At 39.7% G+C, this 17,198-nt stretch overlaps 1 protein-coding gene across 3 annotated transcripts in view; it reads right to left on the bottom strand.

Moving 5' to 3' along the window:
- Nucleotides 1-344: 344 nt before the first annotated feature.
- ARFIP1 (ARF interacting protein 1) overlaps nucleotides 345-17,198 on the bottom strand; it is a 189,823-nt gene continuing 172,969 nt past the window's right edge. For all 3 annotated transcript variants that reach the window (XM_089670449.1, XM_089670450.1, XM_089670451.1), the window contains one exon: nucleotides 345-3,905. In XM_089670449.1, the coding sequence (XP_089526575.1) occupies nucleotides 3,750-3,905 (156 nt within the window). In that variant the 3' untranslated portion in view covers nucleotides 345-3,749. The remainder of the gene's footprint in view (nucleotides 3,906-17,198) is intronic.

The following is a 17,198-nucleotide window of genomic DNA, read 5'->3' on the forward strand; positions in this document are numbered from 1 at the left end:
TTGGCGCGATGATGTCATCACGCCGGGTACTCGTATGTGGGCGTATCAGCATGTGGGCGGCACCGCCTGGAGACGGATATAGGAGCAGTGTCTCGGTTCCAAAGACCTTCGGAAATATGTGTTTTCCGATGGTCTTAGTCTTTAGGGGGAACAACTGTCCTGACTCAAAATTTCCCTTTCTCCGACCCTCTATGTGTTTTGCATGTAAATCGTGCAATTATCTTACTAATGGTAAAGTTAGTGCTTGTAATGTGTAAACACAGTCAAAAATAACTGAAATGGAAAGCTCAATAAAAGACTAAACATGTAGCCAACACCATAAAAAGTTCACACAGGAGGCACAATCACAGGTTTGACAGTAATCTATTATTACAGAAACAGTATTCAAGAATAGAAAAAAGAGAATTTTTAAGACAAGAAAAAGTGTGTCTACATTGATGTAACCTATTTCTAACCACCAGATCAAATAATACATTGTAACACTATTGAACATATGATACAGGAATCACACATCTTATCAGACTAAATACTGTAAATACATTTCCTATAAGATACATGAAAATAAAAACAAACAAAAGAAATGCAGCATGTACAATCTTTAGAGATATTAAAAGGGATCCACATTTTCAGTTTATAAAAAGTGGAAATTGCCTTCAGGGTGGGAGTAACAGTACAATTTAGAGGTCAACACCAGCGGAAAACTGGTATTTTTTAAGCTTTGCTTACTGGCTGGCTAAGTTATATACTGGCTTACATATTATGGGGAATCCAATGGCGAAATATCCCCATTCTGAAAAAAAATCCCAGTTTAGAGTCTGTTAGATAAAGGGTACATAATTGAAGGCTAAACTGGGTGCAGCTGAACTTCAGATCACTCAAGTGAATATTGAAAGTTTTGGTTCCTACAGACTGGTAAAATTCATCCAATTATAGGCTCAGATAGTATATGACCCCTATCTCTGTCCATTACTCCTCCTTAGAAAGTGGCTTTGCTTTTATTCACTGAACATCGATAAAACCTTTTAAACAGGGAAAAAGGATGATTAACCAAAACCACTCTGAATGAGAAGTATATATTAATCCAATCTTTAACAAAATTTAACAAATAGGCTACAACAATTTAACTGGTAGTGTAGAAAAACTGGACTGGACAGGAACACACAACAGTGTTCAAATATATTGCTGCATGCTCTAAATGAAAAGAAAAAAAAAAAATCACGTGTAAAAGTCCAGTTGAGAACAACTTGGTCACATCTTGTAAAAAAGGCACATAAATTTGATTTAAGGCTAATCTTGTTACATCTAAACAAAATTCCCATCCTCCCAACCAATCTTCAACTGAGGCACATAGTTATTTCTCCGAAAAAAAAGAGGCTACAGGTGCTAAAGTGCCATTGTTTGGAGTGCTACTGGTGTGCAATGTGGAGCCTTAAGGCACAGGGACCCCAGTAGTAATAGAGTCCACAAATAAACAGTGGACAATAACATGCTTCTCATCAAAACTGCAATCTTAGAACTGTAGCTTCATTAAAATGTCAATGTTTGTGTATTGGGGGTAGAAGTACAAAAACTATACAGCTTCTGTAGTTTTAATGTTGGTCTAGAAGGAATTCTAATATACAACCACATATCTTGTTCTTGCTGTGCAACATTTACAGCATGGCCTACCTGAAGCACAGATTACAAAGTATTGTTTCCAATAATAACATCTGTTTTAGACTCTACAAGAAAAAAATGACTCCATGAAATTGTGTTTTACTCCTTCAAAATATAAAAAGTCTAGATATCCCACTAAACACAGTGGCAGGTGTATTGTATTTACCTCCACACTTTCCTTCCTCTGCAATTTTTAAGTCCCATACTGTGCACCTTCATATATACTAATACACTGGTTCTCTATCTATAGCAAATGTCACACCTATAGAAATCAACAACTCCCACATAGTGGGGTATAAACACATGAGAAAATCAGGAAGCTGCTTACAGACACCAATAAAGCAATATTTTCCACGATGCAATAAAATAAAGCAAAGTCTGTTTGCATTTAGGAACTTTTGTCCAGGGACCACAGGGAGGTTTGGTGCTCAACCAGGTGCACAGAGGTTCAGTGAAATCTATATCACCATCATTCTTAAAGAAGATGGTTATAGCTAATCTTTAATTATAACATCTGGTAGGAAAGTAAAAGAGACAAAAGCACAAAGAAAAGTAAACAAATGTGATATATAGCTAACGATAACCAATATATCGAGAGATATTGGTAGAACGGTATAAAGCCCATAAAGATCGTGCTGCCCTGTTATTAGAAAATAGAATGAGTTGCTGCGTGAAAACCAGTCACTTTAGAAATGTTAAACATGCACTTTAGGGAACATAAATTAAGATCCCATTAACATAGTAAAGACAGCAAACGTCAATAATTAGGGCCCAATCACACCAGTATCTCCGTAAGCATTTTACTGCTAGGAAAGTTCTTTAAATATATGTTTCGCAATGGCTGTTTCTGCACTGCAGTCAGCACAAACTGACCGGGGTCCTTCTAGGATGCTCATCCCCACACTGAAAACTGTACTTTGTAAACTGTGCAATCTGTTTCAGTGCAAAATTTTTTTAATAGGCCTTCATTCTGGTGAGACAAAAGTAAATATGTCACTTAAAGCGGAACTATACTCACCTTGGCTCCAATGATGCAGCTTCCCAGAGCTCCCCAGCACCTGCTGACATCTCTGAGTGGCCGGTCTCTGGGTCCCTATAAGCTGGCTGCTTTCATTGTTCAGGTGAGGATGATCTCACTCCCGCACAAGCGCAGGAGTTTCGTCAACTTTGGCATTGCCGAGTTTGTACAATGAGCTGCATGTTGATAGGTAATGTTAATGCAGAAGAGACCTAGCAGGTCTCTTCTGCATTAAAAATCCTGCCTGTTTGCCTATTTTACATAAAGTTCCATTTGATGGATTCTGGTCATCTGCAGTTCAAAACTAGTTGAGTAAGAATTTCACAGTCTGTCACTTTCCAGATTTAAACTGCATTGAAATTTACTTAGTGTGAGTCCGCTGTGAATAATTATCTGCAGCATCCTGACTCCACGCAGCTTGATGATTTTCTAGTACTGTTACTCAGCAATTGCAGCAAGCTGTTAAAAAGTAATGTCCATATTTTTTTCTTTTTTGCTTAGCATATGACAGATACACTTAATGAAACAAGTGGCTGTCAAAGCAAGCAAAGCTAACAAACAGCCTTAGCAGCCCATAATAGAATATTCTAAATAGACTTTTTATTTACAAGATGTAAAACTTATCACTTCACAAAAAAGCACTTTTTTGTTTTTTTAGAACGCAGCTTTAACATTAAAGTGACTTTCCTAAAGATGTTTAATAATTAGGAATATTAAAAAGACAGATGTTATAGGTGCAATTCATGGAAAGCACCATTTGTAATGGCCACAATTGGCCAAATATGCCAACTATTTTTTTTTGTTTTGACAGTGCAAAAGTACAAATTTTACATACTATAGAAACAGACTGCCTTTGCCATACAGACATAAATGAGAGTCCTTTAAGAAACCGATATAAACTTTATATATAGTGAATAGTAAGTCTTGTTTCACTGTTAATAACTTCATTTTAGAGTATTAAAAGGAAAAAAATAAAAGTGGTCTGTTTACAAATCATTAAGATAATCATTTGATCCCAGCCCTCTTCTCCATTTAAGTGTACTGGTCCTGATCAGAGGTCGTTGTTTGGGTTGGATTACTGTTCTTCCAGCCAGGATGGAGCATCTACTCCTGGGGTTTTCAACTTCACATGGAATTGTTTCAAAGTTTGTTCAAGCTGTTTCTGGTTCCCAGCAAAGTAGGCAGCTATTGCATTATGGAACAGGACAAGCTGATTGTGAAGAACCTTTACCTAAGAAAGAAGACAGAAATATGTTTGTAAGTTACATCCTTCAACAAGATATGTGAAAAGAGGTTTTGTTTGCACACTAATAATGTTATATGCCCCAGGTTCACCATACAACATGGTTGGTTCTATGATGGTGGAAAATGCATAACCCAGAAGGAGCTACAACAGGCAATACTGTGGTCAGTTGATGAGCCACTGGTTGGAGAACCACTTAAATGGCTATACCTTTTAGGGAGAATGCAGTGATTGGTGTGATAAGAGGGTGCATCCTGCTACTGAGCTATCTTTCCTGGCACTTAAAATCACAAACAAAAAGGTGACATAAGACGATTTCCTGAATTTAGTCTTTTAAATGGTGTCAGTGAAGGGTTATGTCTGCCAACTGGTGGTAAGTCAAATTAAGGTTTTTTTTATTTTGTACCATTTGCACAGAGATACAGCTGAATGCAAAATCTGAATAATAACACTAACCGCAAAAATCACACGGAGTACACCGTTGCAGTTCACGTTTGGTACATTTGTTATGTTAGCAATGAGCCTGAATTCAGTAAAATGTCTATAAGCAATTACATATTGTTACTGAAATGTGAATTCTACAAAATAGCAGACTGCTACTGAGGTATGGGTCCAGAGAGAGATGACAATCCCTGAAGAGGAAAAATGAAAATAGTATGATCTATTTATACCCCACAAGGGAAGTACATACAGAATATCTACAGCAAAGAAAAAAACCGTTGCTTAGCAAGAGAGCTCATTGATATGTAGATGGCATGATAGAGCACAATTATTAAAAAATGCTGAAAACTGCTTGTAAGTATTGATCAGTTTATGGCTGCCAAAATTGTGTAGTTATGTAGTTTAAATACCTAATGGCCAGTACTGATGATGTCTAGAATGTCTGGAACACAGGGTTCTAGCTAGTGGAATGTGTCCAATACACCCCAAATGTGGTGTCACCACATTAAGTTGTTAGAAATTATATTAATAGGGTTAATAAAAATATAGGTTATATAACTATTGCAAACAGGTAACTAAGGTCCTGAGACAACACAAACGCTGAGTATCTCTGCCATAGACCGCTGTTATAGGTCACACGTTACTAATTGTGATTCCCCCTTAAGAAGTCAATTAAATCATTTTAAATATTATGCCTCAGTTCTGTCTTCTGCAGTGCACCATCACCTATTATATTTTTTGCAGAACAGATACAGCTTTGCTACTCATTTGTTAGCAGCTTTGTATTATATTTTTTCCAAACGTTTTAATTAAGAATACTTAGGCAAAATATATTTTAAGAGCACAAAACATTGTACTGAATAGAATTTTGTAGCAGAATTGGAAGCCCTGGACCAAACAGATTCTGGTGGAATTAGTGCTACAATACACCTACCAACTACCCTTGAAACTCACCTTATGTAAGGGAGCTAGGAGGAATAGGTGATAATGTGGGGTGGAGGGAATTAAAGAGTGGTGGAAGCATAATGCTTGCACTACTCTTCTAAACATAAAAATGGAGTACATGCTGCTCCTAAATAACATTACCATAAAGGTCACTGTGATAACCATTGCTTATATCTATGAAGCCCACCCCTGTCTCTTACAAAAGAGGAAGTGGAAGGTCGACTTACTAACAAACGGACGATCATTCATTAGTTCCAGAGCAAAAGAATCAGCAGACTCAAGCTAGTAAGGAGTTTGATTGTGGCATTGTTTTTACATCTTTTCACCTCACACTTCCTCCCCTGTAGATCTGATCTTTTAGCCTAACAGGTGTCTGAAAGGACATTGGCATCACTGAAGGCATACTCCATCCATTCCTGCCTGATTACTAAATTATATTGATGGTGTCATCAGGGGGCAGGGTCTAGGAACAGGAAGAGTTGACAACTCCACAAACTTAACGCCACACAGTGCTACAGAATGGAGGATCAAGTGAACCTCACCAATAGAGCAGTATGCCTACTGTAAGAGCTATACATTAGTCACATTTGACTTGTCTCACACTGTTTTATGGATAAGGTTACTAAGCCTAGGTCCACTTAGAGAAAATACACTGCTCAAAAAAATTAAAGGAACACTTTGAAAACACAGATCTCAATGGGGAAAAATATCATGCTGGGTAATGTGTTAGGAATGTATGGATGCCCCATCGTTTGATGGAAATGAAAATTATCAACCTACAGAGAACTGAATTCAAGGACACCCCAAAAATCAAAGTGATTCTGGTGTTCAATGGCAAATGCCAATCGAGCTCTATGGTGCCAGGCAGTGAGCACAGGGCCCACAGGCCACCCTCATGAAGTCTGCTTCTGATTGTTTGGTTAGAGACATTCACACCAGTGGCCTGCTGGAGGTCATTTTATAGGGTTCTGGCAGTGCTCATCCTGTTCCTTCTTGCACAAAGGAGCAGATACCGGTCCTGCTGATGGGTTAAAGGACCTTCTACAGCCCTGTTCATCTCTCCTAGAGTAGCTGCCTGTCTCCTGGAATCTCCTCCATGCTCTTGAGACTGTGCTGTGATACACAGCAAACCTTCTGGCAATGTCACGTATTGATGTGCCATCCTGGAGGAGTTGGATTGTCTGTGCACCCTCTTGTAGGGTCCAGGTATCGCCTGATGCTACCAGTAGTGACACTGACCCTAGCCAAATACAAAACTAGTGAAAAACTGTCAGAAAAGAGGAGTAGGGAAAAAAAATGCCAGTGGCCTCCACATGTAAAACCATTCCTGTTTTGGGGTCGTCTCACTGTTGCCCATCTAGTGCACCTGTTAATTTCATTAACATCAAAGCAGTTGATTAACAACCCCCTCTGCTACTTAACTGACCAGATCAATACCCCAGGAGTTTAATTGACTTGATGCTATACTCCGATTAACCGCTTTCCTGCCGCCCTATAGCAGAGATACTGCTACAGGGTGGCAGGGGTGCGCAAAATCATATATATATATATATATATATATATATATATACATATACATACATACACACACACACATATATACAGTGGGGCAAAAAAGTATTTAGTCAGCCACTAATTGTGCAAGTTCTCCCACATAACCACTTAAAAAGATGAGGGAGGCCTGTAATTGGCATCATAGGTAGAACTCAACTATGAGAGACAAAATGAGAAAAAAATTCCAGACAATCACATTGGCTGATTTGGAAAGAATTTATTTGCAAATTATGGTGGAAAATAAGTATTTGGTCACCTACAAACAAGCAAGATTTCTGGCTCTCACAGACCTGTACCTTCTTCTTTAAGAGGCTCCTCTGTCCTGCACTCATTACCTGTATCAATGGCACCTGTTTGAACTTGTTATCAGTATAAAAGACACCTGTCCACAACCTCAAACAGTCACACTCCAAACTCCACTATGGTGAAGACCAAAGAGCTGTCGAAGAACACCAGAAACAAAATTGTAGACCTGCACCAGGCTGGGAAGACTGAATCTGCGATAGGCAAGCAGCTTGGTGTGAAAAAATCAACTGTGGGAGCAATAATTAGAAAATGGAAGACATACAAGACCACTGATAATCTCCCTCGATCTGGGGCTCCACGCAAGATCTCACCCCGTGGGGTCAAAATGATCACAAGAACGGTGAGCAAAAATCCCAGGACCACACGGGGGGGGGGGGGGGGGGACCTAGTGAATGACCTGCAGAGAGCTGGGACCAACGTAACAAAGGCTACCATCAGTAACACACTACGCCGCCAGGGACTCAGATCCTGCAGTGCCAGACGTGTCCCCCTGCTTAAGTTAGTACATGTCCGAGCCCGTCTGAAGTTTGTTAGAGAGCATTTGGATGATCCAGAAGAGGATTGGGAGAATGTCATATGGTCAGATGAAACCAAAATAGAACTGTTTGGTAGAAACACAACTCGTCGTGTTTGGAGGAGAGAGAAAGCTGAGTTGCATCCAAAGAACACCATACCTACTGTGAAGCATGGGGGTAGCAACATCATGCTTTGGGGCTGTTTCTCCGCAAAGGGACCAGGACGACTGATCCATGTACAGGACAGGATGAATGGGCCATGTATCGTGAGATTTTGAGTGCAAACCTCCTTCCATCAGCAAGGGCACTGAAGATGAAACATGGCTGGGTCTTCCAACATGACAATGATCCCAAACATATCACCCGGCCAACGAAGGAGTGGCTTCGTAAAAAGCATTTCAAGGTCCTGGAGTGGCCTAGCTAGTCTCCAGATCTCAACCCCATAGAAAACCTTTGGAGAGAGATGAAAATCCATGTTGCCCAGCGACAGCCCCAAAACATCACTGCTCTAGAGGAGATCTGCATGGAGGAATGGGCCAACATACCAGCAACAGTGTGTGCCAACCTTGTGAAGACTTACAGGAAACGTTTGACCTCTGTCACTGCCAACAAAGGATATATAACAAAGTATTGAGATGAACTTTTGATAATGACCAAATACTTATTTTCCACCATAATTTGCAAATAAATTCTTTCCAAATCAGTCAATGTGATTGTCTGGAATTTTTTCTCATTTTGTCTCTTAGTTGAGGTCTACCTATGATGCCAATTACAGGCCTCTCTCATCTTTTTAAGTAGGAGAACTTGCACAATTAGTGGCTGACTAAATACTTTTTTGCCCCACTGTGTGTTTGTATATATATATATATATATATATATATATATATATATATATCTCTATCTATCTGATTTTGCATTTCTGGGTAGAGGGTGTGCGCAAGCCCTACCCACCCTGCCTCTGGCGGCCTCACTTACAAGAAAACATTTTGGCCTAAATTTATAACGAAATTTGATTTTTTTTAAATTTGTTTACTGGACATGTTTAATAGCAAAACGTCCAACATATTTTATTTTTTATTTAAATTGTTGGTCTTTTTTTTTTATAGTGCAAAAAATAAAAACTGCAGAGGAGATCAAATACCACTAAAAGAAAGCTCTATCTGTGGGGAAAAGGACACAAATTTCATTTGAGTGCAGCGTTGCATGACCACACAATTGTCAGTTAAAGCAGTGTTTTTCAACCTTTTTTGTGCAAAGGCCCACTTTTTTCATGAAAAAAATCACGAGGCACACCACCATTAGAAAATGTTAAAAAAATTTATTGAAAAACTTTTTGACTTGAGGGCCGCAATGGGTTCATATATTGGACCCGGGGGCCGGACCAAGAGTAGATGAATGATGTGTATGTGTCATCCATAGTAAGTATAGTAATATTCCCCCATAGTAAGCATAGTAATTAATCCCCCATATAGTAATTCATCCCCCCTATAGTAATTCATCCCCCCTATAGTAATTCATCCCCCCTATAGTAATTCATCCCACATAGTAATTCATCCCCCATATAGTAATTCATCCCCCATATAGTAATTCATCCCCCATATTAATTCATCCCCCATATAGTAATTCATCCCCCATATTAAGTCCCCAAGCCCCCCCTGTGTCAATTCACTTACCTTTGCTCCGCGCGTTCCTCTCGCCGTTCCGGTGTAGCATGAAAATCTGTCTCCTATGAGGATCTGTCCCCCTCGACGTATCTGCGCATGTGCCAGTTTCAGGCATTAGCAGCCGATCGGCGATCTCCGGCACATGCACAGATACGTCGAGGGGGGCAGATCATCCTGACAGTATCACGCTCCGCGGGCCGGATTATAAAGGTCCGCCGGGCCGTATACGGCCCGCAGTTTGCCCATTGCTGTTCTAATGATTAGTCTATTTGTGAGCCGAGGCCACATGTTACGGACGAAATTGCAATTTTTCCCACGGCACACCAGACAATATCTCACGGCACACTAGTGTGCCGCGGCACAGTGGTTGAAAAACGCTGAGTTAAAGTATTGCTGCAGTACTGTATTCTCAAAAAATGGGTGGGTAAATCCTCTCGAGGGCAAGTGGTTAAGTGTTCCTTTAATTTTTTTGAGCAGTGCATAACGAATTGTGGCGAGTTTAAAGCAACTATCAGATGGTAAAATGGTAAATGCTATTAGTAAGAGATCATTATCTGCAAAAAGTCCGGAATAACATAACATTCGGTATTTCCACTATTATTTCAACGCTTGTGCATTTGCATATCATTGGGGCTCAGGGTGGCTGTGCTAACACAAATAATATTGGGGAGAGAGGACAATCCAGTCATGTACCTCTATGCACTGGAGGATTTATATCCTTTCAATAAAACATGCACAGAGGCCCAGCTATATAAAACCTTTAAAGTGGCCAGAAATTTTGGTCCCAAGCCAAATCTTTGAAGAACAAAAAGTAAATAATCCCATGATAGGGAATCAAAGACGTTATTCAAGTCGAGGGAAAGGAGCATACTGTTTCTCTCCCCTTTTATCCCAATTAAATTGAATGGACAAGATTAGGTCAATAATCCTCAACTTCTGGTCAGAGGCCAGTATATGTGGAAATAAACTAACGTGGTTCAAATGTACAGTATAAAGGTGGTTAAAAAGTTATTAATACTTTCTGAAGCAATATACCAGAAGATGATTCTGGGACAAAAAAAAACAAAAAACCAAATTGTACTATCCATAGCCAAGCAAATTCTCTTATTATTAACCCATACTAAAAGCATAAAAACATTTATGTAACAAAATAAAAGTTTTTAATGTTTATAAATAGGTTTATAACAGATTTAAAGATTGACTCCAGGCAACCAGTAAATCACATTATCAGGGGTGCTCAACCTTTTGAAGTGCAAGGGCCACTTAAGTGTTTTGGTAACCGGTTGACGGCCACAATGAACTGGGTTTTGCCGCACCCCAAACCGCAAATGTAAAAAACTCTTACTGTTCTGAGCCCCCTATAAGTCTGCTTTCAAGCTGATGTGCTGTGGTTTACCCACACAGTCCACCTTCAGCTTTCCTGCAGGTTAGCTGCTATTTGCCAAAGACTTCTAATACATCTTGCATGTGGGTTGCACTTTCTGAAAATGCACCAAACCTGCAGGATATGATGCACCCACGAATCAGTGTGAAAGCAGCCTAATAGTCATTAACACTATAGGTGCCAAGATGCCCATTGCAAACGCTATACACCGTGTTCCAAATTATTATGCAAATTATATTTTTCTCATTTACCTAAATAATTGATGTAAATAACAGTCAGCATAATTCTCATGTTATCAACTATTAAGAGTACAATTCAAATTTTATTGAACAAACCTCCTAATGATAACAGTATTTTTTTTAAACATAAACCACTTACAATGCACTGTTCCAAGATATTCCACACAGTAAGTTTCAAAACACTTTATAGGTTGTAAAGAACTGAAAATTGTCATTTGTTGTGTTTGCAGCATATTTACTGAAATCAAAAGCTATTTCAATCAAACTTTTAACAACATTTTAACTTTTTAAACATTTTAACAGGTCAAGTTACATTTTAACATAGGACCCCTTATTTGATAGCAGCTTCACAAGTCTTGCATCCATTGAACTTGTGAGTTTTTGGACAGTTTCTGCTTGAATTTGTTTGCAAGATGTCAGAATAGCTTCCCAGAGCTGCTGTTTGGATGTAAACTGCCTCCCACCCTCATAGATCTTTTGCTTGAGGATGCTCTAAAGGTTCTCAACGGGATTGAGGTCAGGGGAGGATGGAGGCCACACCATGACTTTTCTCTTCTTTTATCCTCATAGCCATTGATGCAGAGGTATTCTTTGCAGCATGAGATAGCGCATTGTCATACATGAAGATGATTTTATTACGGAAAGCATAGTTCTTCCTTCTGTACCAGGGAAGAAAAGGGGTCAGTCATAAACTCCACATACTTTGCAGAGGTCATCTTTACACCTTCGGGGACCCTAAAGGGGCCGACCAGCTCTGTTCCCATGATTCCGGCCCAAAAGATGACTCCACCGCCACCTTGCTCACATCGCAGCCTTGTTGGAACAGGGTGGCCGTCCACCAACCATCCACTACTCCATCCATCTGGACCATCCAGGGTTGCACGGCACTCATCGGTGAACAGGACTGTTTGAAAATTAGTCTTCATGTATTTTTCTGCCCAATGCAGCAGTTTCTGCTTGTGAGCATTGATTAGTGGTGGCGGAATAGAAGGTTTATGCACAGTTGCAAGACTCTGGAGGACTCTACACCTTGATGTCCGTGGGACTCCAGAGGCACCAGCAGCTTCAAATATCTGTTTGCTGCTATGTAATGGTATTTTAGCAGCTGCTCTCTTGATCCGATGCATGGATCTGGCAGAAATCTTTCTCAATGTGCCTTTATCTGCACGAACCCGTCTGTGCTCTGAATCAGCCACAAATCTCTTAATAGTGCGATGATCACGCTTAAGTTTTCATGAAATATCTAATGTTTTCATACCTCGTCCAAGGCATTGAACTATTTCACTCTTTTCGGCAGCAGAGAGATCCTTTTTCTTCCCCATATTGCTTGAAAATGGTGCTTTGCTTAATAATGTGGAACACCCTCCTTTAGTAGTTTTTCCTTTAATTGGGCTCACCTGCCAATCTAATTATCACAGGTGTCCGAGATTGTTTTCAGTGATCAAGAGAACCCTGAGACACAATGCCATCCATGAGTTAAACTGAAAAACAAAATATTTAATCTGTGACACTTAATTTGCATAACAATTTGGAACAGGGTGTAATTCCCAGTATGTGTTGTTTAATACATTAACCTTCGTTTTCTCTTGCAGCTGCTGCTGGCATCGCTCTCTAGACAGCTAGAAAGGATTGGAGGCAGAGTTCACTCTATTACTCCACCTGGGACAGGAGCCAGCGCTACATCAGCTTGTGCAGCTCCTGCTCCCTCCATGACTGCCTGCTCACGCTACTGCCAGTGGCTCACTGCACTCTCATGCTCTGGGATGGTGAGTCGGCAAGCCCAGATCACGATCAATTGATGGTCGATCCCGGGCATATGCTTCCCTAGTTTGAGGTTGTGGGCCACGGGTTGAGCACCTCTGCTGTACATACAACTTTCAAAGGCTAAAATAATTTTCATTATGTACACCCAGTTTTGGTAGTATTAATACTCATTACTGGCCTGAGGGGTTTCTCTTGCTGGACCTCCTTCTCCCAGTGCTACTTTGCAGGGGATTACAGGAGGCTAATATCAATGCAATTCAGGTGCACTAGTTTTATTAAAATATATACAGTATTTCATGATATCTTACTTTATGTTGCATTCATCTGTAAAAATTTCCATAAAGCACAGACACATACTCAAACCCATTTAGACCTGGGGTGAAAGAATCCACACAGTTTTAACAGATAGTCCCAGTAACTGCAGAGATCGGTATAGGCATTTAGATACACAGTGCATGAATAAAGACTAGATTCAAATCCATGTAGACAGCAAATTATCTATGGATGGAACCTAAGACCTTGCTAATAAGTTCTGTTTTATTAAAGGCTTCCTTCATTTGGGCAGAATCAAAGCTCTGGTTGTTTATATTGTTGGATTTTCTATGAAGTTAAAAAGTAAACTATAATAATTTTACGTAATCAGATTTAAGCAAATACAGAAGACAATCAACACTTTCCCATAACTTAATTAGACTGCTAAACCATGTTTAAGCTAAGCTCCTGAAAAAGTTCAGTGTGGCCTCACACCACAGAGCTCCTCTGCACCAATATTCATCAAGCAGCAGAAGAATGCTTTGTTCTGTCCTAGTCCGTACCCGCTCCTTTGTGAGAGTTCAGCAGCATGATGTCACCTCCTCACTACCATCTATTTAAAGATCCCCTCAATTATTTGCTCAAAAGAAAAAAAAATAGCGTAGAAATAAAATGGTATTAATCTTGAGCCAGTCGAAATTTTGTGCTCTACAAATGACATATCAAAGAGGATATTTTTTTTTGGGGAGTAAAAATGTTGAATATCTCTACAGGCTGAAGAAAGTACAGACTGTAATGCTAACAAACAAAAAAATTACACGGTAGACAAATTTCACAGAGATACTCGTACAAAGCTGGCAGAACATAAAAATCTAAAGCATAGTGTGTGTGTGTGTGTGTGTGTGCGCATAAACAGTGCTCAGCATAAAATGAGTACATCCCAACAGATTTGTCAGAAAACCTTTACTTTCCTTTCAGAATCAACATTTTCTGTGGGTCACTATACTACAAAATACTCCCACAAATGTGGGCAATTGATTGCAAACAAGATTTGCTAATTTGCAAGCACAAAAAAGTATTTTTTCAAACAAATGTATTCAAGACCATGTTGCAAAAATGAATACACCCCATTGAAAGTCTTAGGAGCAAAGCTATATTTTAGACAATAAAAACCTAATTAACAAGAAATCAACTTCAGGTGAGTCTAATTATTTATTGTACAGGTGTCCAGCAGACAGTTGATTATAAAAGAGCGTTACTTAAAGAAAACCCCTTCCCATTTCATGCTGTTAGTAACGGCACCACGTGGAAGAAAAATGTCACAAGGCCTGAGAAAGAAAATTTCTTTACACAAGAAAGGTGAAGGCTACAAGAAGATCAGCAAACCTTTACTTATCAGTCAGAACACTGTAGAAAGTGATACAAAAATGTAACAAACATGGAACTGCAACCAGCTCACAGAGACGTCCAGGCTGTCGACGGCAGTTAACACCTCGACAGGAGCATCTTCTGATGAGAAGGGTTGAAGCAAATCGCCATGCAAGTTCACTGCAGTTAGCTAGAGAAGTACAAAGCCAGACTGGGCTGACTGTCTCCCTTTACACAATACGGCATACACTACAGAGGATTGGCATGCATGGGTGTAGTCCACGAAACCTCTCCTAAAGCCCATGCACAAAAAAAACAGCCAAGAATTTGCCAGGGCCCATGCTGAAAAAGAAGAAGACTATTGGGACTCTGTACTCTGGAGTGATGAGACCAAGATAAATGTTTTTGGAACTGATGGCTTCAAAAAACTGTATGGTGTTGTAAAAGTGAGGACTACAAAAAAACAAAAAACAAAACATGGTGCCTACAGTGAAACATGGTGGTAGCAGTGTCTTTCTGTGGGGCTGCATGAGTGCTCCTGGTGTTGGGGAGCTGCATTTCATTGATGGTATCATGAATTCACAGATGTACTGTTCAACTGCTATATTGAAAATGAAGATGCTGCCATCACTCCGTGCCCTTGGTCGTCCTGCACTTCTCCAACATTACAATGATCCAAAAAACACATCTAAGGCCACTGCTGCATTTCTGAAGAGGAACAGGGTGAAAGTGATTCAATGGCCAAGTAGTTCTCCTCATCTGAACCCAATTGAACACTTATGGGGAATTCTGAAGAGACAAGTTGAACATCACTCTCCATCCAGCATCCAGGCTCTAAAAGAGTTAGTTCTTGAAGAATGGAAAAAGATAGATGTTGCAATAAGTTGCCAACTTGTTCATTCCATGCCTAGAAGACTTGTAGATGTAGTAATTTTTGTTGTGGGGTGTGTTCATTTTTGCATCAACTAATTTGAGTAAAACTGAAGAATTTGTAATCTAAGTTATATTATTAACCTTACTTTCATGTAATGAGCTAAACACATGTTCTATAAAACTCTGTTTTGTCAAAATTGAGGAAATTGATCTTGTGTTCATTGAGATATTAACTCTTACTTTTCAAAAGGGGTGTACTCATTTATGCTGAGTACTATGTGTGCGCAGAATTATTGGACAACTATTAGTGTGCAGAATCATTATGCAACTAAATGAAAACCCAAATTTTCCCAACTCACGTTTCATCTGTTAAAGTGAGAATAATAAACAAACTGAAAATTCACAAATAAACATTTAAAAAAAAAAAAAAAAAAAAAAAAAAATCAGTGACCAATACAGCACCCTTCTTTTCAATGATATTCATAAGCCTTCCATTCATGAAGTCTGTCAGTTTCTTGATCTGTTGACAACCAACTTTTTAAGCAACAGCAACCACAGCCTCCCAGACACTGTTCAGAGAGGTGTACTGTTTTCCTTTGCCGTAAATCTCCCATTTAAGAAAGGCCCACAAGTTCTCAATAGGGTTTAGGTCAGGTGAGGAAGGAGTTCAGATCATTATTCTTTCATCTTTAAGGCCTTTACTAGCTAGCCACGCTGTGGAATACTTCGATGCATGCAATGGAACATTGCTCTGCATACATATCATGGCCTTCTTGAAAGATGCAGACTTTTTCCTGTACCACTGCTTGAAGAAAGTATCTTCAAAAACTGGCAGTACATTTCAGAGTTGATTTTAAGGCCATCTTCAACCTGAAAAGGTCCAACTAGCTCATCTTTAATAAAACCAGCCTATACCAGTACCCCACCTCCACCTTAATGACCTCTGAGTTGAAGTGGAGCTCTATGCTTGTTACTGATCCAGCTACGGGCCCATCCTTACCTAGACTCTGAGCACTGACCACCTTGTACTTCTGGACACTGCAGGTAGGTTGCAGCTCTGGAATATTACAGCACTGGAGGATAATGAGTTCCTGGTACCTTCACGTTTGATTCTTCTCAAATCTTTGGCAGTTAATTTGCAGCTTTTTTTTCTCAACACTCTGTTGACTATTTACAACAAAACGTTTGATGATTCTGTGATCACACCCCAATATCTTGGCAATTTCAGTTAAATATTTTTTTGGTCCATTTTGTCTGAGGAAAAAAAGCTGCCTAATAATTATGCACACCTTGAAATAGGGTGCTGATCTCCTTAGGCCATACCCTCCCTCATTACACAAATACACATGACCTGATATGCTTAAGGGCCGGTTCACACTATGCCCTGATATAAATTGCACAGGAACATGCTGTGTGTTCTATATGTGGGTCTATGCAGTGCGATTTCATGGCCATTCATTTGAATGGGATGAAATCGCACTGCACCACGCTGAAAGTAGTGCATTCACTACTTTTTTTTTTTAAACACACTGCAAATGCATCGCATGGTACTTTGTACCATGCGGTTTGGGTGCGGGCAAATGCAATGCATTTGCGACCTGCGTTCAGGCTGTCGTTAACTTTAACTGCCTCCCCGCAAACAGATCGCAAAAGCATTGAGATCGGAATGCGGTGTGGGAGTTGGACAATATGCATAAAAATGATGATTAAGTCAAAATACTCACTTGCCTAATAATTGTGCACAGAGTGTATGTAGTATTTGTGCAAACAAAGAGTAAGGCTGGCAAGAGATGGGTAGTGTTTTTTTTGGTCAGCCAGTGCTACTGGAGTTTCCACTGTCAGAATACAAATGATCAGCCAATGATCAAATGAAAATTTCACAACACTCCCAGTCAACAGAAGATAATCATTAGATTGACTTCTGTAGAGAGGGAACAGCTATAAATGGATTGAAATTTGCCCGGTCCCTGCTGAAC

The sequence above is a fragment of the Staurois parvus genome, unplaced genomic scaffold, assembly GCF_062004578.1.
Source record: "Staurois parvus isolate SC_StPar_1 unplaced genomic scaffold, SC_StPar_1.0 ptg000090l, whole genome shotgun sequence".
Taxonomy (NCBI): Eukaryota; Metazoa; Chordata; class Amphibia; order Anura; family Ranidae; genus Staurois; species Staurois parvus.